The sequence below is a fragment of the Rhinolophus sinicus genome, chromosome 15, assembly GCF_057876585.1.
Source record: "Rhinolophus sinicus isolate RSI-liver-muscle chromosome 15, RSI-T2T, whole genome shotgun sequence".
Lineage (NCBI taxonomy): Eukaryota > Metazoa > Chordata > Mammalia > Chiroptera > Rhinolophidae > Rhinolophus > Rhinolophus sinicus.
This window is the reverse complement of record NC_142515.1, coordinates 106,452,500-106,477,573: the sequence shown is the minus strand read 5'-3', so window position 1 is coordinate 106,477,573 and position 25,074 is coordinate 106,452,500. Positions and strand designations below refer to the sequence as shown.

Genomic DNA, 25,074 nt, shown 5'->3' with positions numbered 1-25,074 from the left:
ACTGAAAAATATCGGGGCACTTTGGAGAAACTGCTAATACTAGTTCTGGAAACAAGGTTAGTTAAGACAAGCCTTGAACATCTTGTGCCAGGAAACAAGCCAAGTGATCCCAGACTAAGAGGAACATGTCAAAAGTATGTAGAAAAGGGGGCTCGCTGGAAAATTGTGGAACCCTTTGAGCATCAAAAAGAACAATGTTAATAGTATAGTAAGTATAATAAATTTAGGGAAAAAAACCAACAACACACGTCTATACTGATACTTAAAAAAGGGTAAGAAAAGGGAGGCTCTTTCAAACAGTAGAATGCCAGCTAGTAACTGTAGAATGAGTGATAAAATTAGAAAATCACAGTTCTGCAACCATCAATGTATTAACTGATTCAGGCAAGGATCTTCAATGATGTAAAACCAATGGATAAAAGGTCAGAAACTGGAATATGCACACATCTCACAGTACCACCTCACAGAGTACTTATTATATACACAGGGGAAAAGGCACCTTTATAACAGACAGACATCTGGCTGACACCACTTTAACCAAGTGCCAAAACTCAAAATAGGCCAAACTGACACATGCCTTCAATATGTGATTTCGTAGGAAATATATATCACCTACTTAAGTCCTCTTGCCAAAATAATGTAACCTAAACCTAATCTTGAAGAAGCAAACAAATACAGATGGTATTCTATAAGACAACCTACTCAGACTTCACAAAATGCAAATGACTGAAAAAACTTGTAGAGTAGGGACTATTCAAGATGAGAGGAAACTACCGTAGAGACATAAGATCAAATGCTGCAACAGACTCTGAAGTAAAAAGAAACAAATGGGAAAATTTGAATATGGATTACATAGTAGATAATGTAGGAACACTATTTTGGGAAGATTATAATGGCACTGAAGTTATGTGGAAGAATGTCCTCGTTTCTTAGGAAGTACTTGCTAAAATATTTAGGGGTGAAGTGTCATGGTATCTGTAACATCCTTGCAAAATGATTCTATAAAAACAAATACAGCAAAAGTTAAAAACTAGTGAACGAAGGTTAACGTACATGAGTAGTACTGATGTACTATTCATTCAACTTTTCTGTATTCTGAAATTTTTCAAAATAGGCTGGAGGCAACAAAAATGCATCTATTTCAACACACCTGGTTACTCTGCAAGTAATTTGCCAAAAATACAATAAACAACTTTTGAATTTCAGTTTATAATTTAACATGCAAGTTCTTAAAAGTAATTTATTAAAAATATTTTATTACCTTAAAACTTTCGTATATTTTTTAATGGCCATCTCCCAGTTCTGGGATTTGAAAACAGTATTTCCAATGTTTTTTAAGTCTTCTGTTATTAATAACATTTTATCTACCTGTATAAAAGAATACAAATATATTGAATTTTAGTAAGTAATGTGGTTTAGTACTCGATTCTATCATGAAGACAGACTAACACAAAAACCTCAAAATTTTAGTACCAAATATTTTTAGTAATTTAAGTAATGAAAGCTTGATTGATCTGAAAGTACTCACATCTTTTAAATCTATATCTGCATCCTCCGGGAAATCTGGATAACTGTCACCAGAACCATCTTTTGGGAATATTCCCCAATCATCACCTTCCTTCAATTCTCCGCATTCTGCAATAACGCACAACTGTAAAAATAATCCTAAATTGTAGAAGTGCACTACCATATTAATCGTATTAAAAAAAAGTTCTGGGTTTAAAAGCTATACAGCTGCAAGTCGTGTGTGACACTGTCCAAGTCCCTTTTGAAATGAGATTGATGTTAGGAGGCTCATCTGTCTGCTCTAATTACAAGAATGGCCTTTATATACAGAGGGTGCCAAAATAATGTATACACATTTTAGGAAAGGAAAAAACTGTATTAACGTTGTAATACTCAATATATACCTATAACGAGAGATAAACACAAGTCATGTATATACATTTTTGGCACGTCCGGTACATTCTAAGTAATACAACATCACTGTTTTGTAAAAGTATTTTATTGATATTCAGCAGCTCAGTATACACAAAATAAGTTGAAAATATTATCATTCTCTCCATAAATTTTCTTTAGGTGGGGCATCGCTTTCAATTTACTACTGTTTCCTTCATACACTGAGTGGCAGCCTATCTCCTGCCGGTATTGGAGTTTCCCATTCCCACTCAAAACCCTGCCGACTGGGTAGGTAGTAATATGGGCATGTTGACTGACAGGCACTTAGAACATAAGATCCTGAAGTAAATTATAGAGGATGAGGAAACAGGCCAAGAAAAGTTAAATAAGATCAAGACAGAACCACCAATTAAATGGCAGTCTAAACAGGATTCTTCATTTCCTGTCCTCTTTCTATTGTGTACTCATGTACACACTATGACTCAAAGTTTTTCAAGCATAGGAAGACTGAAATCACCAAATTGAAGTTGAAATAAGAAAAATCTCCCTTTAAATGTTCTAATCTTTTCCTTGTAGGAAACAGTTTAAAAGAAAGTGGCAGATCCAGGCTTCTAGCCCAAAAGTCATCTTAACATTCTTCCAGCTAATAACCATCTGATCCTTTTACTTACATTTCTTTAAGATAGCAACTAAGATGATAAATGTATTTCATTATAACTTTACTTACTTTGACTGGTTTTTCACCTTTCACTTCTATATTTTCCAGAATTCTTGCCACACCCATTCCTTTAATTACTTGGCCAAATACCACATGCTTCCCATCCAGATGGGGAGTTGGAACTGTGGTGATAAAGAACTGAGAACCATTCGTATTGGAGCCTGCATTTGCCATGCTCAGTACACCCTCCTTGTCATGCTGTAGAAAAATCATTAAAAGAAAACCGGGTTAGAAGTACTAGTCCGAACTGTTCTTTTACTGACATTACTGACCATCTAAAACTGTGTTGGACTGTAATACCATTTAGATCAAACAGTATAGTGTAATTTTACTTTGTATAAACTGCAGCCTTTAATTCACAAAATGTGGGGTTAACCATTTTTTAAACTTTTAAGAAAAGCTTACGAAACCAAATCAAGTTAACAGAAACAACAGCGGGGGCGGGGGGCGGGGGGGGCGGGGGGGAGGTATTCTAAATTGGCCGTATTAGGAAAAGGCTTCCACTTCATCTTTAAGATGGAGGTGCTGCTTTAAGGAAATCTAATTATTATACTTTGCCCCTTTTTATGATGCATGCTTTTTTCTGAGAAGCACTGAACAGTCTTCCCACTTTAATGGGCCTACATTATGATTCTTCCTTTACCCATCAATAAACTGGGAACAGTGATGGGTTACTCATTTTAGACCGGACATTAAATTAGGTCCTTTCCCAATCTCGAATCTAAATATTATGGCTTCCATCCCAGGTGAATCACTTCTTCAGGGATTCCCAAAAGAAACTACTGCATGCGTACACATTGAAATCAAATTTCTACTGTGGCATCCATCTGTTCAAAGGCTCTGTGAAACCCAATTTCTTCATCTTTCCACTTTATCTTCAGGCTTTCTAAATTTATTCCTTGTTGGGCCAAGCACTGCAACTCTTAATTTAGTCTTTCCACCTAAAATCCCTTTTCCCTCCAATCTAAATCTAATTCAGCTTTCAAGGCCACCAGGTTTGTAGAAGGCGAGAACTACGTGTCCTTTCAATAGGCCTCCTTTCTTTTGATCAACACTATCATCACATAATCTTAGTTTTCATCCTTCTGGTAGCTTCCCTCTTTCCTTTGCAAAAGTTTGGTGCTTTTCCCACGATATTAAATAGAATATTAGCTTTTTATTTCCTCAGCCTCCTATTGCCTGTGTCTTTCCTCACTCACATCCCTCCTTCAAACTGGCATCTGTATTTTAATTTCTGTCTAACCAAATCTCAGCCACCTCGCAAGGCCCACTTTGCCCAACTTAAGTACCCACTCCTCCTCAATGTCTTCCCGAGTAATTTGGACCATACAAATCCTACCTTTCTCCTATAGTATATAAAAACTCAGTCAGTTTAGCATTTATTTGCATATAGTATTCTCCAGTTGTTCCATGTGTTTTAATCTTGTCTTCCTGGTAAGGCTGTAAATTCCTTGTCATCAAGACCTTTCATTTTTATAAACCCTTTGGTGCCAGTGACAATTCTAAACACACATAGTTGCAGTTAGTCAATACTGCTAAAAGACTGATGACATTTTCTTTTCAAGTTATCCTGATTACCTTGCTCATATTCCTCATTTCCAAAGATACCACTTTACTTTTGTACTTACGTGTCCATTCTCATAACTTGAATGATGCAATACATCCCGATTACATCCTGGGACAATGAAGGTAAGAAGGCACAGGCAGCACTACTGTCCTTTAGGAGCTTGGACACTAACCATATCCTCTAGTTTGCAAATCCCCTGACATCCTGGGTATTAGCAATGGTTTTGTTGCTCTTCAAATTCAAGCATAAAGATGCACAAGTTACTATCCTTCCAACATGAGAACATTTTTCCTGGAAACAATGTTGCCATATGATGGCCACACTTAAAAACTCATTGGCATTACTGAAGTATGTAAACCTGGTCTACACTAATATAACTATAGTATTTTTGCCAAATAAAATCATTACTGAATGAAGTCTGTCTATCTCAAAGATGCATATTTACAAATACACCTTTTACAAAAAAAGAATCTAAGCACACTTACTTGAGACATTTATTGGTATCAACAAGTATCCACACACAACACACTTTACTATTAATACCATAATAAACATGCATTTTTTGTCTACTTTACCTTATAATGGAAATTTTCATCTTCAAATTTTTCACCATAAATACTTTCTCCACCTGTCCCATTATGATTTGAGAAGTCTCCACCCTGAATCATAAATTTCTTAATAACTACAAAAAAGGAAAATAGCTATGAGAAACTAGGATATGGATGGCTTCAGCAATGTTAACTAACGAATATGTAATAAAGACAACTTCCTAAAACATGACGCTAGTCATGTAACTCTGTCTTTCCCCACCACTTTACTCTTTAAAGACTTTTCACAATCTGAGTCCAAACAGCTTTTACTGCCTGACACCCCACTACACTCATCAAACTCATTCAAATGGCACCTCCCCAATAAAATTGTCACTGGCACCCCAAAGTTGGATCTCCTAATTTTTCTCCCTCAGTAACTGTACTCTACCTCCATTTTATAACATATATCGCAATGATCTGTCTCTTTCAGCTAACAGTTAACTCCTTAAGTACAGCAACTCTGTTTTTCATCCTTGTTAAGATGTGCATTGCAGGGCACATATTAGTCACTCAATAATGTCTACTGAATAAAGACCAATTATTCCCAGTAGATTTGTTATACCGTAATGGAAGTACTTCAGCAAATAAAATCACTTGGTGTCCAGAGTTCCCAAGACCAGCCCCATGTTCAGAGATTCCCTATGACTCAAAAGGACTCAGCATTTGGTTGTTATTACAGTGACACAGTCAGGCTACAGCTGGATGATAAAGGAAAAAGATACAGGCAGAGTCTGGAGGAATCCATGTGCTTCCTTACACTCTTGCCCTCCCATGAAAGGTCACATTCTTCCCCCAGCAAAGAAAATGCAGCAACATGTATACAATGTTCCTGCCCAGGAAAGCCCCCTGGAGACTCAGCACCCAGGTTTTTATAGGGGATGATCATGCAGGCATTCTGCCCAACATGTACCAAAATTCCAGACTCCCAAAAGGAAAGCAGATGTTCAGCATACAGTAGATGATCCGTAGAAACAGTCTAGGCGTAGGAAACCACCTTGATGATTTAGGGAATGGTTCAAGTGCCGAGTTCCCAGACTCCAGTCAATGGCCACCCTTGCAAGCAGACCTTTCCAAGGACAGCTACATTAACACTTTTCTGCATACACTTCATTAGCATATTTTGGTATTTTATTAAACATGAAAATAAATCAACACTTAAAATATCTTTAAATCAGTGTTAATAATCAAGTTTTTAAAATGTAACTATTCATATGGTTATAGTTTGTTTAGTAAACAAGTATTTGAATGCCTACTCAACTACTAGACGCTGAGAACAAAATGATGAGAAGATACAGTTCCTGAATTCATGGAGCCTAGTCTACTGGGGGAACCATTAAGTAATCACTAAACAAAAGTATGATTACAAAGTGTGATAAGCAGTCTGAAATGTCATCTTTTAATTACATATCACATCAGGTAGCCAAGACACTGAATTTTTTAATTGGCTACAGTTTTCCCAAGCAATCTTGCCCAAGAAGTATGTCTAACTTTTTTGTCACCAGGCCGTCAAGCTATCTAATATGTGCTTATGTATCATGGCCACACCGTTTTTTCTCAATCTAATCACTGAAGAGTTCAGAAGATTGGTGAAGTTAGTTTAGTCCATTTCTCTATAAATAAATCTTAGTACCCTCCTGTAATTAAGTCTATCTTTCACAGCCCAACCTTGATGAAACTGAGCTACTGCCTCAGATGTCAAAGCGTCCTGTTGGAAACTAACAGTAATTTTTAACCTTCACCCTCATAGTGTTTTCTTCCCAAACTGCTATCAAACAGGATTTGATTATAAGAAGAATCAGATTCAGAAAATTTGCACATACTTCGATGGAATGGGCATCCTTTGAAATGGAGAGGTTTCCCAGTGGTGGGTCCAATGCCTTTTTCTCCTGTACACAATGCACGAAAATTTTCGGCAGTTTTGGGTACAATATCTGCAAACAATTCTAAAACAATTCGACCAACTAAAAGAAAAAACAATGAAATAATGTCAGTATGCAAAACAAAATAAGCAAATGATAAAAGGATAAAGTATGGTGACTAAGTTCTCTTTTTTCCACGTTCTTTTTTTGTCTTTTTTCTAGTATTCAGATTTAGTCTAATGTTAAGCATCATGTATATAGATGAATTTGAAACAAATATTTTTCAACATCTTACAAGGGATCATAGATACAGTAACCAGAAAATTAGCATATAATGGACACCATGAAGTACAAATGGTTTTAAATTCTGAGTAATTTTTTGAACAGGTACTCAGCATTATCAATCACCAAAAAACCAATAGGAGAACATCAAAAAACCTTTAAGTGGTCAGGTGGGTCGAGTTTTACGTATTGCTGTAGCCTTTGTGCTCTGTGGAACCTGCCTGGTTGCAGATTCTGAAGCAAAAGCTGGAAAAGTTCCCATTCTAGATTAACTCCTAAGGCAGGTAAAAATAAACCTGGCACTAGTTTCAAAACGTGTATGTGTTGTCTCTCTCTCTCCATACGATCCACGGGGTCTCTGGATCTTGATGTCTCCGTTTGTGTACACACTGCCTGGCCATCAATTCTAACGTATTCAGAACAAGAGCAATTCAGTTACAAAGCAATATGCTAATATTCCACACGATTTTAGGAGCTTCTAAGCTGCTAACGTAGCCTAGGCAACCACGTTGCTACACTGAACTCATTTTCTCCAATGCCAAAAACGTTCACCAATCTGAATGGACCTCTAAATTAAGAGAATCAATAATAAGGAAAAAGCAACAAGCAAAAGTCGCTTTAATTTATAAATAACCCAACAACTGCTGATCTAGGTCGCGTGGCAAAAGACATGGCGTGACTGGAGCCCAACTGACGCATAGCCCACAGGTTTTCTGAATATCCCACTGCAAACATTGAATAACCTTATTTTATGCCAGCCTAATGGTGCAAGGTGGCGGGCAGGTGCAACCAAATCAGGAGAGACAAGCCTAAAGGCCACCACAATCCCCGAACCAGAAATTTCCAGAAACTTCCGCACGATTGATGGCAATGGACAAGGACATTGGCTCGACCCAACCCTGAATGCGCGGGTTTCTTCCAGCGGTCCAGTGTGAGCAGCCATCCCCTCCGCGCCCCGGAGCAGCCCCGGCCCGAACCGCACCCCACCCCACCCTTGGAGTCCCCCAAATCTGGGGAAGCCCAGCCTCGTCGGGGTCACTCCGCGAATATCAGACTGCTCACCTCGCTCGCCTCCGATGTCCACGTCAAAGAAGACTCGGGGGTTACTGGGGTTGGAGGGCTTAGCTTGGGGTGACGGATGCGACATTGTGACTTGCAGACGCCTCTGGAAGCGGACTCACAGCACCTCGTGGCTTCCCAGCAGCTGAAACCCGAGAGCGGCTCTTTGCACGAAGACCTGGAGGGGGCGCTGACGAGCCACTTCCGGCGTAAGGTCCGTGAGCCGCAGCCCGACTTCCGGCACCGCCTCCTCTCTGCGTTTCCACGCGCCGGGTCCCGCATGCTCGGTCGGGAGGTCTCTGCAGGTTTCCCCTGTTTTCTCATTCACTGAAGTTGCAGCCTCAGTTGTTTTCATTCTTGTCGCTTGTGCGTCTTCGCTTTTCCTACCATCGTTGTGTAGAAGGGCTTTGGAGACAGTCACCCCGTTCCAGCCTCAGGTCGGCGACTAACTGGTATTTGACTGCTTCTCTGAACCTCAAGTTTCTTGTCTGGAAAATGGGAATGCCAGTGCTCACCTCGGAAGGTCGTTTGAGGGTTTAAAGGAGTAAATCACTTAGCACACTGTGTGACAGCTTGCTGGTAGCTAATCAGTTGTTGCCATGCTGTCATAATTTGATCTTCCCCTTAACAGTATTCGTGGTGGAGGTTAAGCTAAAGGCTCTGGCAGCTGAAGCTGCGAGACCAGAAGGAAGCACAGTTTTGATTCCTGATAAAACTGCATTATTGTAGTCCACTTTTCCCTTACGGAATTGGTGTCAATATTTAACCTATTTTAAAGTCTCACCTCTTGAGAAAGCCTGATTTTGAAGAAAAATCCCTTAGCACTTTGTAATAGTCTAATCGTTTATTCAGTTATTTACTTCATCTCTCCTCCCGTAAGAATTAAACTCCATGAGGGCAAGAATTTTGCTTTTTTTCATTGCTCTATCCCAGCACTTCTGTCTGGCACATAGTAGGTGCTCAATAAATATTTTTGAATGAATGATTGAGTTATACAGAATGCTAAAGGCCTTGAGAATATATTTATGAGACTATTAAGAAATTTCATTTTTTTTGGTCTTTTATTTATAATTTGAGAAGATTATAATAATTCTTCATGCTTATCCTCTCAAAGTCCGACATTAAAATTAATGTATAATGTTCGTCTCTTATGACTTGATGTCCTTCGATTCTTTGGTGTCTATTTGTTGTGTTTCCCTGCAGATCTACGACAGCTCAGCACATAACTTCTGTGTCTCTTGATAAATACGAGTCAAAATAAATCTTTCTCTAACCTAGTCTCATTTCCAGGCTGCAAACTGGTAACTTACACTTTGTCTCACAAATATCAAATGATAAATTCACGTTAATTTTTTTATTCTAATCTACTAGCTTAAAAATCAACCTTTAGGTTATTATTCCAAGAATTGTCACTTTTATATCATAACCTCCTAACCATATCACCCTGATGAATATCATTATAATTAACTAGGCAGCATAGTTAAGCACTTCCACTCTGCCATAAGACTTCTGAGTTTCAAATTCAATCTCTAAAACATACCAACTTGTGACTTTGGACAAGTTACGTAGCTTTTTTGTGCCTCAGTCACCTCATTTGTAAATTAGGATATTATGTGTATCTTAATGTTTTTTAAGGATTAAATGAAGAATTATTTAGATGCTTTAGTATCTGACATAGTAAGTACTACATAAGCGTAATCAATTGTTGTTCATAAATAGCTAATACTTTATTATAATAGTTACTACTACCAACATATTTCAAAATGAAAGTTAAAACTGGAAAGGTGCCTCTGCATTCTCAGAAAATATAACATGATTCTTCCTGTTATACAGGTTTCTAGGTGTAAAAGACTAAATGTTACTCTCACTGTGTCTAGATTTTTCACAGTAATGTAACAGCTTTATATAAACTGTCATATTCCTAGAACCAACCCAAATAACACAATCATACCTTTCAAAACCACTCTAGAACTGATTTTTGGTGAAAAGATAAATCCTTCTCCTAGAAGACAACCTATCCCATTGTCAGTCTGCTTACTTAAAACAAAGCTTCTGAGTTCTGAAGTCTTGCCTGTGGGTAGCAAAGAACAGAGCCAAGACCCTGCACTATTTCTTAGGACTAAGGACACAATTTCATCTGGATAGAGGAAGGAATATTTGCTCTGAGAGCCCCATTGTGATTTTTGTCTGTTCCTCCTAAGTGTGGTGGAATAATATTAACAGATTGCCTCCGCCACCCAATATTCTCTCAATCTGTTTGCCCATCACTCAACCCCAAAAAGCACCTAGGCATTCTGTGTTCATTGCTTTAAGAGAAAGATATGACTACAAAAAAAGCAAGAGAGGAAGAAAGGAGACTCTTCCTAGCTTTGGTGTTGCAAAAGGCTTGGCTTTACAAGAACAAAAAAGACTCCTAGCATAGCAAGAGATTTGCACAAAACATCTTTTGTAAGAGCATAGCTTTCCAGTGGCAGAAAAAAATAAAACTCAAACACGTGAGAATGGAAAAGCCACTCTCAGGCTCTGCCTGCTAAACTTAAGACTACCTAAGGATAATTGTAGGTTTGCTAATCTAGAGCATTGAACCTATGGGAGACAGCAGAGGCCACCAGGGGACAGTAGAGTCTGTCACCAGCAGAAGTCATCTCACAGATGGAAATGGCGCAGTGGACTTTGTGCCTGAGCACTCCCACTATGACAAGATTCTTCTAGGCGCTGGAAATGATGTGACAAAAGATACTGATTATCAGTTTACACTAACACCAGGTAAGAGGATCTGTGTGTGTGTTCCTTTTCTGAGCAGTCCTCATAAGATTAATTTTAACTGTTTAGTTGCAAAAGGTGTTTTTATCTGATAGAATAAAATACAATGATTTGAACCAACAAAAACGTTTTTTAAATCCTTAGTATTCCTTTCCTCCGAAGAAAAACATTTGCATTAATCTAAAAGGGCTTCTTCCTTCAATAGATTTTATGACTATCACAAACAAAAACAACAAGCACTTACTGATTATTGCTACGTGCCAGGCTCTGTGCTAAGTGCTTTATATACTTTGTTATTTAATCATCAAAGTAACTGACATAGGTAATCTTATTACCCTATTTTACTTATCAGATAAATAAATGCTAGAGAGGTGTAGAAAGTTGTCTGATATGATTCCAAAGCCATTTCACTGTTAAAAAGATAGAACTTGACAATCTATCTTTAAAACTATAAGGTTTAAATATTGTGTAAGAAAGTACCATGGTATATAGAGGACCTGTGAGCACATTACATTAACCCTGGATTTGTCTTATCCTTACATAACTTGGCTTTGATCTGGCATCATAGCATGGACTAGGCTTCTATGTCTTTTGTAAGATAGTCTCTATCTATAGAATGTGAACCAAGGTAAATAAAGAATTTTTCCATTGAAAATGAAAATCATAATAAAATTTTCTCCTAATCACTTTGTTTGGAGGTTAGAGAGTTGGTGCCAATCTTCTGGCATCTCCATGAATTTCCCTAATATGGGGCAGAGATTGAAAGCAAAAGAAACTAATAGATATGTAAGTAGCAAACCCTGGTGACTGACAGAAGGGTTACACAGCAATGTTAATAATCAATGATATTATATCTATAAGGGAATAATTCAGGATAATTAATGTCTTAAATTCATAGTTTTCACATTTATTCCCAATAATCTTAATGTTATTTTAATGTCCTTAAGTTTATTGAAACTGGTAAGTACAATATAGAGTTCCTATAAACATGTACATGTCTTTGGAGAAAAATAATTTATTTTCATGGCAAAATCCAGTTCCTTTGGCAGAATGATTTGTAGGAATTAAAAGAGGAGTATATATAGACAGGGTCTGCAAGGGCCCAGTGATTGACAGAGACTTTGAGACGTGTTGAGGACAAACCAATGTAGGATTTTTAGCATGGTTAACGTTAAAAGATTTGCATTTTAAAAAGACTACTCTGGTTCTAGCATGGAGAACACAATTGAACGGAGACATAATGAATGTAAGGAGGGCAGTTAGCCAGTTACTGGTGGTAACAGATGACTCTAGCTTGTGCTAACATGGTAACAGTAAAGATGGATAAAAATTGATGAATAAGAAAGGCATATGGAGAGAGGGCATATGGAGAAACCAACAGCTCCAAGCAGTGGATTGGGTATGGGATGTGTCAGAAGAATGGATGAGGGATGACACCTGGCTTTCTGGGACACACAATTGGATGGATAGTGAGGCTATTTACTGAGGTGGGGAACACGGGAAGAAGGTATTTCAGCGGAATACCCTAAGTGGTCTTGGACACACTGAGTTTGAGGTACCTTTGAGACATTCAAGTAGAGATGTTGAACAGTTAATTGGATATATAATAGAAGTCTAAGATCGAGATAGAAATTTAGGCGTCATTAGTATGCACATGATAATTTAATGGGGACAACAGAGGCTACCAGGGGACAGTAGAGTCTCTGTCACCAGGAGATGATGTGATTGCTGGGGGAGGAGCATAGAGGGTGGGGAGAACAGAGGTCCTACGACAGAACCTTGAGGAACTGCAATCTTTCAAGGCCAAGCAGAGAAGGATGTGTCTGCTAATGGAGGCAGAGAAGAAAAGTAGGAAGTCAAACCAGGAGGAGAAGATGGTTTCAGGAATCCAGGGAAAGAAAGAATGTTTCCAGGAGAATGAAAAATAAGTTGACTGTTAAACCTGGAGGTTAAGTACAAAGAGGACTGATAAACATCCACTGCGTTTGGTGACATGAAGGTCTTTGGTGACTTTGCTGAGATGTTAACAATCAATGGTATTATATCTATAAGGGAATAATTTGGGATAATTAGTGTCTTAAATTCATAGTTTTCACGTTTATTCCCAATAATCTTAACATTATTTTAATGTCCTTAAACTTACTAAAAATGATAAGTACAATATAGAGTTCCTATAAACATGCAAATGTCTCTGGGGAAAAATAATTTATTTTCATGGCAAAATCGAATTCCTTTGGCAGAATGATTTGTAGGAATTAAAAGTAAAATAACTAACATTACTGAATACCTACGATGTGCCAGATGCTTTCATATATCTTGTAAGTATCTTCTGTATCCTAATGTCAGTGTCAACTATTCTAAATAAATATTGATCACTGGTGGCGACAGTTTGAAGGTCAAAAAGGTGAGTTGGCACATAAACGTTTTAGCACTTGTCTTTCCTATGTCACATCCCACCAAAGTTGATATGTCCAAAACTTAACTCTCGTCTATAAGTCCCCACACTCAACTTACATCCTCCTCTAACTCTCTGTATTTTTTTTTGAAGGTACCATGGACTAGAAATATTTAAGGTCTCACTCTGCAGAAAGCATCTGGCACGCAGTAAGTGCTCAGTAATGTTCATTGTCACAGTTTGTTAATTGTCCTCCACTGAAGCCTCTCAAATCCACCTCTCTCCTGTTCAGGAGCTTTTGCACTTAAATGGTCACTAATGGGTCTCCTATCTCTAGGTTTTTCCCTAATTTATAAGAAGGACGTTAAATAGCATGATGGATGGCATTCCTGATAATTCCAAAAACACAGAATGTATTACTCCCCAAGATCTTTTCTTGTAGTAACCCTCAAAAATAAATATATAAATTTTTACAGGTGGCCAGAATGGTGTCTATCTAGGTGTCTAGATTTCTAGAATTCAAATTTGAAGGATGGATATATTTAGTGAAGCCACGGGGCTTAATGGTTATTATGTTCCTTATGCAATTCCTGCTGACTTTTATATGTTCTCAACTAAGCTTTTAGGTCTGTATTGTAGCTACATCATTGCGATAGCTAGTGACAATGTGAAATGAAGGATTTCAGTGCCGTTGATTGAAGATTAATTTAATTGCCCTAGATACCACACCAGGAGGCAGTAAAGAAATTTGAGCTTGTATTTTTGCCCACAGAATGGAATATCTCACCTTGCTAGGAAGGAAGGTTTCAGAGAGGGTTATGACTTTTTCTCAAATTGTAACAATGGATCTATTTAAATCCTGGGATTCTGTTGAGAGCTCCAGAAATCTGTACTGCAAAATATCATCCAAAAAAGTCAACGTTGGCTATAAAAATGTGAGGCTGCTGTTTTGATCCCATTTCAGAGGAGGAAACTGGTTTAGGCTAAAGAACGTACCCCACAGCCAAGTTGTCAGAGCTGTTCTTGCTTTTATTGCAGGCCGTAAAATATGCCCCCCCGGTCACAAACAGTACCACTCTATTAGTCTACCCGGATGTTTGGGAACATCTGCCAATAATAAAAATTTTATTTTTGTCATTAGTGATGTAAGTTGTTTCTTTTCAGAAAAATTAGCCAACAGATTCAGTTGCTTCTTGAACATTCCCTTAAAAGTGATCATTGGACTATGCTGTTTGAAGGAAGCTGGCTGTGTGTCCAGGTCATAAAAAAATAACAAATCTTTTAAGCTTAAAAATGGGGAATTTAGATTGCAATGGTTGATTACACAATTAAATTGGAATTTGAATACAGAATTCCTCTGTATTCAGATTCTTGAGTCATGCCAGATATGGACTCTATGGACTTTTCATTTGATTTACTTTTATATTTAATGAACTGTTCACATATAATACAGCGATACTATTTGCTGAAGTACTTGTATTAGTAGTATAACATCTACTGGGAAGAGCTGGTCCTTATTCAGTAGATATTACTGAGTACCTAATACATGCTAGGCCTGGCACATAGTTATAAGGATGAAAAATAGAGTTGCTGTTTTTAAGGAGTTCATCATTTGCATTGTGATATATGTATAAATATGGAGGTAGACTCAAGACACTGTGGGAAAAAAGGGGGAGATCCGACTTTGGAGAGCTCTAACAGTTTTACACGGGAGATGCTGTTTGATCGAAGTCTTCTTAAATTCCAGAGACTACTTGACTAAACTAAGAGATTAGAGTCTAGAACAACACATATTAATGTCATATATATACGTATATATATATGTGTATACACACACACACACACACACACACACACACACACACACAGAGCATGGCCTAAAAACTGTTTATGTCTAAGAAATTAAAATGAAAAACTAGAGAAAGGGGAGAAGCTATCATTACCAAAGTCTGGGGGAGAACAAGATGGAATGTTAATAGTAGACTATCTGATAAGAGTGAGAAACCTAGATGCACAGTTTGTTGAGAAAAATGCTTGTACAGCTTGATAGTCTGAATATGTATGTCAAATAGAAAAAGAATTCCCCATTTATTGTCAGTTTATCCAAATTTACTCAAAACTCAGAACTACAAGTAAAGCTCAGCTATAAATAAATAAATAATTCTGAAGTGCGTTCAGTATTTTCATTCCTTCTTCAAAATCTAGTCATGTTTGAGAGAAGCTTAAATGACACCTGTTATCTACCAAAAACTCCAATTACTCACAGGCTAACTCATGAGAAATTTTCATGTGTATATGGAAAACTTTTCCTTCTAGTCATATTGTTTGCATAAGTAGATTTTTTAAATTATGAGATGTTTTAATACTTTATGAGAAATTAAATGGTAATGGACCCAGATTGTAGGTCTTCATGGGCCAAAAGAAATGCCTTTATAATTTATAGTAAGAACAATTTTATTGTTTAAAATTAATTATGTTATAAAATTTGTAGTAATTAGATTTTTAAACAGCTAATTTAAAAAAATTTTCTGGATATCTTTATTTTAGTGACAAATAATCCATTATCATTAAGTTGAAATTTTAAATAAGTACTAATATGTATTGCATGCTTACTAGGTGTCATGAGTGCTCTGTAAGCTTAATATGGATTTATTTTGGAAAAATAAGTTATACATTCACAAAGTATAATACAAAGACAAAAAGGATATATAGTAAAAAGTTTCCTGGCCACTTAGGAAATTCTTAGAAAATTTCCACCAGGCAGTTCCAGCTTTAGAGGAAATCAGTTACCATTTTCTTGAGTGGGTTTTTGTTTGTTTGTTTGTTTGTTTGAGCATTTCTGTGATTATACAAGCAAATATGTATATGTGTTATGTAACTTTCCATCCCCCTTTTTACAAACTGTTCTACACTTGGCTTCTTCTGATTAACAATGTATCTTGGTAATATCCCATTTGATAATATAAATGTTTCCTTGTTCTTTACTACAGCATGGTGTTTGATTGCATGAGTCCATCAAACCAGCCCATTGTACCTGGAAATTTAGGTTGTTTCCAATATTTTCTTACTGGTGGTACTACAATAAATATCTGCGTACAGTTATCAATTTGTTCATTTACAAGTACATGTGTTCAATAAATTCCAGCTAGAGGAATTGCCAGTCAAAGGCATATACTGGTATGTGCATTTATAATTTTGGTAGATATTGCCAAGCTGTTTTATGTGGTGGTTGTATGAATTTACACTGTCTCCACCATACGCTCACCACCAAATGTATTGTTAAACTTTTTGATCTTTGCCAATCGGATAAGGGGAAATGCCTTACTTATGCTTTAAATGGACTTTTTTTTGTTAATCCCTGTAACCGTAAGTGCTATTGTTATCATTTTATATATGAGGAAGTTAAGGCTTCTAGAAGTTAGATTAACTTGCTCAAAGTTACTCAGATAAAAGGTGGAAGAATCCAGATTAAACTCAACCCTGTCTGCATTTTGAATAAAACCCCTAACCATTGTGTCATACAGTATTTTCATTAAGGAACACAGACAAATAGACTTAAAACTGAAATTATATTTCTTATAATTATTTTTGACAATTCAGAACTTAATTAAAAACATATAGCCAGATTTTGCAGTATTTTAGTGTCAGCATTAATATAATTTCACTGAACAACAGATGTGTGTCCTACTTTAAAAAGCATCCTAGTAGGTAGTGCCAGGTGAACCAGCTTTAATGGTCCATATGACATCACCAGTTCTGAAAAGTTTCATCCCATCACCAAAGCTTTGGCCCTCATAATCCACACCCAGTGGCCTGGTTTCCCAGCTAATTGAGCTCCACGGGATGAACTTATACTAATTGAAATAAAACTACACTAAGCCTGGAATGCAGAGGTCACAAAAATGTGCTCGAAATCTAAAGAAACCTAAAAGATAACATGAGGATTACAAAGGCACTTTTCTTCTCCATAGGTCAAAAGATTTGTGAGTAGTCAGCTCTGGTCTTCCTCACATGTCGATGGACTAAGTCTGCAAAACAAACAACCGAAAACCACATGGCTGTTCCCTGCCACCTTTGACATTATTGGAGAGAACGTGCGTGGGGTAGAGGAACTAACCACAGGAGAATCATGTGCTCACAGCATTTCAAGCTACAATTTGAAGGCATTATATATGCATTTACTGGGTGTGGGCTTTCAGCATGTTACAGGTTTGACTCGTTTGCAGCTCTCAGTGGCATGTTTGAGGTCTCTGCCAGTCAGGAGAGGTTTCACAACAAGAAAACACTGTTACCTCAACCTAAGCTCACACCATTCCAGTCTGCCTGAGAATCTCCAGGGTGGCGCTTCATATGAATGGAGAAAATGTGGAGCATTCAATAAGCGGCGTTGGGACAAATGGGGGGCCGTCTGGAAAAACGATAAAGTGGGGAGTATGTCTCACATCGTGTACCAAAATGAATTTCAGACAGATAAAAGATTTAAATGTTATCAAAAAAGAAAGTGTGAGTTAAAAAAATTACCTCAGGTGAGAGAGGCCTTCCATAGCGTGACACAATAGTCAGAATCCATAAAAGAAAATACTGATGAATCAGACTTCCGAATTTTAAAAATTCTTTATAGAAAAAGTCACCATAAATAAAATCAGACAAATGATAAACAGGGAAATTTTTATTCCAATGCATATCACAGACCAAGTACTCATTTCCATAATGAAGAAAGAGTTCCTACAAATATATAATAAAAAGACCCACCTCTTTAGAAAAGTGGACAAAGGATGTGTACTTAAGTTTTCAGAAATGGAAATACAAATGGCTCTGAAACTGATGTTCAGACTCCCTCAAAAGAAAAGACATGCACATTAAAAATATACTGTGATTGTCAAAAATTCAAAAGTTATTCTTAGCCTCAATTTGCTGGGCTATGGGGGAAAATTGTATATTCATATATTCTTGGTGAAAATCATTTGGTAATTTGTAAATTTTTATCGAAAATACATGCTTTTACACTTTGACCCATCAATTCCACTTCAAGGGGAATGTAATTTTAAAGAGGGTGGTCAGGAAAGGAGTCACTGAAAAAAGGCAAGACCTGAAGGAGGGGGAGTGAGCCGTGCGGATACAGTGGGAAGAACGTCTCAGGCAGAACAGCAGGTGCTAAGGGGAGTGGGAAGAGCACAGGCATGTGATGGAACCAGCAAGAGGGTCAGTTTGGCCAGAGTGGAATAAGTGAGGGGGGAGAATATTGGGAGATAATGTCAGAAAAGTATTGGTGGTGCAGGACGTGGAGGGTCGTGTAGGTCATCGTAGGACATCAGCTTTGACTATCAGGTAAACTGGGGAATCACTGGGATATTTTGAGCAAAGGAGTGATCTGACAATTCCTACATTTTTAAAAGATCACTTTATCTGCTGTGATAAGACCAAAGGAGTGGGTCAGAGAGCAGTGAGAAGGCTTTGGTGTGAGGCAAGAGATGACAGTAGATTGAATCAAGGTAACAACTGTCGAGGTGGTGATAAGTGACCAGATTATGGTATATTTTGAAGGCAGAGTCACCTGGATTTGCTGATACATTCTATTTGGGGTGGGAGAAAGAAGTCTAGAATGATTGTAAGATTTTTTTTTTTAACCTGAAAAGCTGGAAAGATGGAGTTGTCATCGATTGAGGGTCTAAACGAGGTGCAGATTTGGAAGGACCTCAGGTGTCAACATTATGGACATGATCAAATTGAGATGCTTGTTAGACCCTCAAATGGATATATCAAATAGACAGTTGGTTGTATGAATTTGGATTTCTTGAGAGAGAGCCAGGCAGAAGCTACAAATTAGGAAGTCAGCAAGTATAAGATGGTAATTATAAAGTCTGTGAACTGGATGAGATCACCAGTGGAGTTAGTGCAGATAGAGAAGAGAACCAGGAAATTATCCTATAGCACTCCATCATTTAGAGGCAGGAGTGATAAAGGGGAACAAACAAAAGGGACCAAGAAGGAGCCAACCAGTAAAGTAAAAGTAAAACCACAAGAGCATCGTATTCTAGACACCTTTAAGTAAAGCAAATGCACCACGAAGGATGAAGTGATCAAATACTGCTGATGGATCGAGTGAGGAAGAAGCGGGCTGAGGATGGGCCATTAGATTTAGCATTGATGAACTTGAGAACACACACAGTTTTCGAGCTGGAGTAGGGTGAGTTCATGACTCGGATGGATTTAAGAAAGCAGAGAATCAAGCCTCAAGATATAACTACCAATTTACAGTAACTGTAGGAGAGAGGAACATGCTAGACCAAACCTTGAGGATGCAAGCAGCCAAACCCAGAATGCAGGAACTTCAAAAAAATCACCTTAAAACAACAACCACGCATAAATGGCATGAGAAAAATGGGGAGGGAAACTGTTAGAGATGAAAAAAGACTTAAAGGGCATACCAGCCAAACACAATGTGTTTAGAGCCTGATTTGAGCAAATCTATAACAAAAAGATGTTTCAGAGCTAATCTAGGAATCTAGGTTATGTATTTAGATTTGTTGGGTAGAACATTGGTGTTGTAGTTGTCATTTTTTACAGTCATTATCTGTTAGAGATGTATACTGGAGTATTTTCAAGTGAAATGATATGTCTGGGATTTGCCTTAAAATACTCAGAAGCTTTAGGGGGAAAGGGTCAATAAAATACGATTGACCAAATGTTTGTAACTGTTACCTTACGAAGTGATCATCCCCATTTAAAAAGTTTGTCATTGTTGAAACTGGGTAATGATATATGGAGGTTCACTGTACTGTGTCTCTACTTTTGTGTCTGCTTGAAATTTTTCAAAAGTTTTTACATAAGACAAAAGCTTGTTTCAAGAAATACAGATATATCTTTTAGGCTCTTTGCTGTAAACAGGGAACAGAGATGAAAGGACGGCTGGAAGGGAAGGCAGCTTGAAAGCGTTTTTAAACATTTTCGAGGTGGCAGAAATAAAGGCATATTTGTATGTTCTGGGAAAGATGGAGTAGAGAGAGAAAATTTGACAATGCAGAGAAGGGAGAATTGTTGGAGCAAAGTCTTTGAATAAACAAGAAGGGATGAGATCGAGTGCAGACGTGAAATGGGAGTACGGACGGCTTACCCATAGTAATAGGAAGCGAAGCAAGACAAAAAAGGGGGTCACAGATGTGAGGAGATGAGGAGATAAGAACTTGTTGAAATTCTCTTCTGAAACCTTCAGTTTCCTCAATGAAACAGAATGAAGGGTTATCAGGTAAGATTGATGATGGGGGCAAAATGCTGGCGGTTTGAGTGAGAAAGGGGTAGAATAGTTTGTCTCCGAGGGTGGGAGAGTGAGTGTGTGGGGAGAGGGTGTGAGTGCCAGGCAGCACTGAACGTGAGCCTGATCAGCAAGGCTTTTCCTCTGGCCACATTCCATGACTGAGTGCTGGAGACAGAGAGAGAGGTGAGTTTACCAGGGTTGTGGTTTTGCTAGGTGAGAATTAGGAAGTGAGAGAGCGCCAAGGAGTTGAGAGTTGTATCATTTAAAGTAGAGCTAGATGGCGGTAACAAAGCAACCCAATGATAGTTCTATGACGTAAAGCAGATTTTATTTCAATTTTAAGCAACAAGCAGACGTGACCATTCCAGGTTATTGGGTCTCAGCTTCAAATGATAATTTAGGGACTAAAAGGGACCTTCTGTTTTGCTTCTCTTTCAAGAGAAAACCTGGGGCTTTCTTCTCACCTAAATCATAGAAACTGGATAGCAGGCACATCTATTACTGGTCATCAGGAGGGGGAAGAAAATGTGAGGAAAAAGCATCGCTCTGGTTTTAAGGGCCCAGCCTGCAGGTGCCACACATTACTTAGGCTTATATTCCAGTAGCAAAACTGTAGTCCTATGGCTACAGCTACATGTAAGGAAGCCCTGGAAATGTAGTGTATGGTCCACGACGTGCTTGGCTGCGATTCTGTCATGTTGTAAAAAGGAGGATGCATATTAGAGACAATGAGTGCTCCCTGCAAGCGAGTACTTATAGTAACCGACCAAGGGATTCATGCTAAGTAACCAGGAATGAGAGGACCCGAGGATGAGGCGTAACCAAAAGGGGGGAGAGTCAAGGGGCTGTAGATGTCAGGCATGAAAGGACTGTTTGCGTCGGGGTACTAGCGGGAGTAGAGGTGGGGCCAGAGGCATGCTTGACATTGCGAATTTGAAGGAGTTATTGATACAGATAATGTCATGGTCTAGGGTGTGATTTCACGTGAGTGACTGACACAGGGTGCAAGGCAAAATCATAGGAAGAGAAGAGGTCAAAGAGCTGAGGCCAGGCTACCTGAAGGCGGACCCAAGTGGGTCTTGAAATTACTTAGAATTAGGATAGGAGTGCTGTTGGAGAGAGTGACCGTGAGCCAACTGCTAGAATCTTTAAGAAATGCGGGCAAGTGACTGTGAGGGGTACTAGGTGGTAAGTCTCCTGACAGACAGTCAAAGCTGGGGGTTTTCGAGGAGGGGGAGCAGTTTGATGGGGGTGATGAGGAACAAGGAGAACCCTCTCTCCATCTCCAGGCCGGAATGTCCTACAGGATGTGACAGAGATAACACCACCACTAGAGAGAGCTCCTTGGGGAGATTCAGATTCCAGCTCCAGCAAGAAGGTGACAGGGACCTTCCTAGAGCAGGTTGAACATCTGTAGGGATTCTGCTGCTGCTGCCAGACTAGGCATAATGGTGTGTGCAGGGGAAGCGTTTGGGGAGTAGAGGAGGGGTGAGAGAAGGGAAGAGAATGAGATCACAGAGCCTTATGGGGATGGAGTAAATGAGATGGAGCGCCCAAGGGACTTGGGAGTCTCCTGGCTTCTTGTGGTGTTGGTATAAACAGGGATAAAGGGATAATGTGATTATGCAGATGGTTTCAGGGTAGATTACATTGGCAAGGCTGTGAGTGTGGTGGAGGAGGCGGAAAGTGTATTTCCAGGAATTCTGAGGCCACCTCTTGGCTCCTGCTACTTACTGAGCACAGAGGTGGGGAAACGGTGGTCTGAGTTCCAGCACAGAGTAAGAAGCACAGCTGTCATTCGTAAAGGACTTCCCCTCTCGAGGAAGGCCGGGGCTCTCCTCAGGCTCCGGATGTTTTTAGTGGCTTCTTCCAGGCCTCACTTGGGGACCACGCCACAGGGAAGTCTGTAGGACAAGCAGCAGCAAGATGAATCCTTTGCCCACACACCCCAGGCTCTGTTCATGAGGCTGTAACAGGAGTCTCACTGAGGGGGAAGATTCCTGTCGGCATGAATTCCTGCTCCCTAAGAAGTCTTCCTCCACTTCCAGGCTCTGACTCCAGAACAGAGAGGGTCTGTCGTCTGCTGGTACGACCTCTCTAGTGCCTCGAAAATGTGCCCCTCCTGGCCCCCCATTTCCCCCCCACACACACACAGTGTAGAGGCTCCACAGCAATGTCTGCTGATCTTGTCCCTGTCTACAGCGGTGGGAGGTCGGGGCAGAAGGATGGCGGCAGTCTGCAACGATGACATTTTTCTAGCCAACAGATGGAATATGAGGGGATGAAGTGATAGACAAAGTGTAGAGAGGGCTCCACCCTCTGTCCTAACAGGAGTTAGTCTTAGAGTTTAACTTGTTTCTTATTTAAAAGACCAATTAAATCTGTGACATTTAGGCAGCAGACGTCCTTTCTAAAAGAAAAGTTTCAATCATCCTTGATTTTCAATGAAAATAGTGTTTCAGGAACCCTCACAAGTAGGAAAACGTTGGCATTTTCCTCATTGTCTGAGGAAATCAGAAGCATATATTTATCTCCTCCGGACCTATGAGTGAATCTGCACTGGGAGAATTCGTCTGATATCCAGGTCATCGTTAAAAAAAAAAAAAAAAATCAAACAGCTTGTGAAACCTGCCCTATGGTATAACTAAGCCATAATTTATCATCCATTTTTAAGGAATTATAATTCTTTTGAATCTTTTTCTGGCATATCCTCCAGATTCTTCCTGTTGCATTTCTAGTTTATGAATCAAGCCTTTCACTCATTTATTTATTGTACAAGTATTTCTTTCCTTAGCAACCATTCTAGCATAGCTTTATTTCAGTCACTTAGGAGGTATAAGGGCAATTCATTCCCAATCCTGCGAGAGTTTACAGCCTATTTGGGATGGAAAGAGAAAGGAAAGAAAGAAAGGAGGGGGTGGGGAGGAAAAGGAAAGAAAGAATGTATTTAAAGTGGTCAAAACATGTTTTCATCTTAAATTCGGAAAGGAACGTGAAACCCGTGAAAAGAAAACTATGAAACGTTATTGTGGGAAATGAAAGTTTGCATAAATGGAGAGACTTGCTGAGTTCCTGGATGAGAAAATCAGTATTGGAACAGTAGAAAATATACCCAAATTAATCTAAGTTCAGTGCATTTCAATAAATATCCCAACCCCAAATTTTAAAACTTGACAAGTTGATCATAAAAACTATCAGGAAAGATAAATATGAGCCAAAAAAATGTTTTGGGACAATAAAAGTAAGGGACTTGCCCTCTAACAGATATAAAAACACCGTTTAAATCTATAATACTTAGTGTGATAATTGACTGGAAAAAAAAAACAAATACAAGAGAATAGAAAGTCCATTAAAAAACAGCTGGAAGTTAATGCTAACTTCTGATAGAAAGTTTTTTACATGCTGGACACCAGTCATATCTGATGAAAGAACACAGTGATTTTGAAAATATAACTTGGAAGGGTAAAATTATAATGAATAAGCATTTAATTGGAGCTGAAGAAAGAGGAAGCACAGTCTTTGTTAAGTAAGCAATTTGGTAGCCTGAGGGTCACACGAAGGTGTCTTTTTACTACCAATACGTTTTGAAAGAGAAGAAACTCAGGGGAGGCAAGTAAATTCAGACAGTGCTGAGAGAAGGAATCATAGCCAAAAAGGAACAACAGAAATGGAAATTTTAAACCATTATTGAGGCCATCATTTCAGAAAATATGTTCCCTGAAATGGAAACTTTCCATAAAGGTTTTGGTTGATAGCCATTCTGTGAAAAACAATTTTTTTGTCAGTGATATTTTTCTTTGAAACTGCATTTTTAAAAAATCTTTATATGAGAAATTACCATATATATTGATGTAATTGTTTATGTGCTTGTTCTTCTGAAGTAATTTGCCTTGTGAGAGTATAGCATAGTAGGTAAGAGGACAGATTCTGGTGCCAGATTGATGGATTCAGATCACTGCTCAACTGTTTATTAGCTGTGTAGTTAACTTTGTGTATCAGTTTTCTCATCTGTAAAATGGGAATAATAATATCACTCCCTTCATAGCATTATTGCCAGGGGTAAGTGAGACAATAGGAAGAAAATGTCTTAGAACAAGGTCTGGGCCACAGTATGTGCTATGAATGGACTTGCTATTATTTTTAAGACATTGTGTGCCAAGCCTAAGAATATCAGAAATGACTTGATATATGAGTAAGGAACATTTGATACGCAAATTGGTTCACATTCACCTTAAATAACTAATAATCGCCATGCTATCTATATATTAGTATTCATTCAACAAATATTAACTTGTTAGCTACTGGGCTATCTGATATATCTTTTAAAATGTTTTATACTTTTTATAGTCACTAAAATAAAAGGTAATTTCTCTAGCTTCTTAATGCATAAGGTTTAAAGAAAAACATGAATCAAAATTGAATTTCTTCCAACCATTAATCTGAAATCATATTTTGCTGTCTAGTTTAATCAAATCACAACTCATGAGCTCCTCTTATGTTTTACAAGCACAATTTTTAAAAAGTCAAAAGGTTCAATAAGTGAGAAAGGCTGGCTTGCCCCATAAAGTTACTAAAATGTTGAATAAAAGTACGAGACTGTCAAAATACCTGCATTAAATTTTCTAGCTGGACTCTAGCCCTGTTTCGGTGACACTCTTACACTATTAAAGATATTGCTGAATGACCA

At 38.3% G+C, this 25,074-nt stretch overlaps 1 protein-coding gene and 1 long non-coding RNA gene across 5 annotated transcripts in view; one reads left to right on the top strand and one right to left on the bottom strand.

Annotated features, from left to right (window-relative positions):
• PPID (peptidylprolyl isomerase D) overlaps positions 1-8,164 on the bottom strand; it is an 11,815-nt gene extending 3,651 nt beyond the window's left edge. Inside the window, exons 1-6 of the mRNA XM_019733136.3 lie at positions 7,978-8,164; positions 6,595-6,735; positions 4,760-4,866; positions 2,627-2,815; positions 1,529-1,651; positions 1,262-1,368 (exon numbers count right to left, since the gene is read on the bottom strand). Coding sequence (XP_019588695.1) covers positions 1,262-1,368; positions 1,529-1,651; positions 2,627-2,815; positions 4,760-4,866; positions 6,595-6,735; positions 7,978-8,062 — 752 coding nt within the window. The 5' untranslated portion in view covers positions 8,063-8,164. The remainder of the gene's footprint in view (positions 1-1,261; positions 1,369-1,528; positions 1,652-2,626; positions 2,816-4,759; positions 4,867-6,594; positions 6,736-7,977) is intronic.
• On the top strand, positions 8,080-25,074 carry LOC141572730 (uncharacterized). 4 transcript variants are annotated; one of them, XR_012498168.2, is made up of 5 exons: positions 8,084-8,411; positions 9,178-9,275; positions 10,551-10,740; positions 13,286-13,341; positions 17,104-25,074. It is a non-coding gene; the product is annotated as an uncharacterized LOC141572730 (long non-coding RNA). The 4 variants fall into 4 exon arrangements; XR_016019063.1 differs by having other exon boundaries at positions 8,080-8,411; positions 9,178-10,740; XR_012498167.2 differs by lacking the exon at positions 9,178-9,275 and having other exon boundaries at positions 8,135-8,426.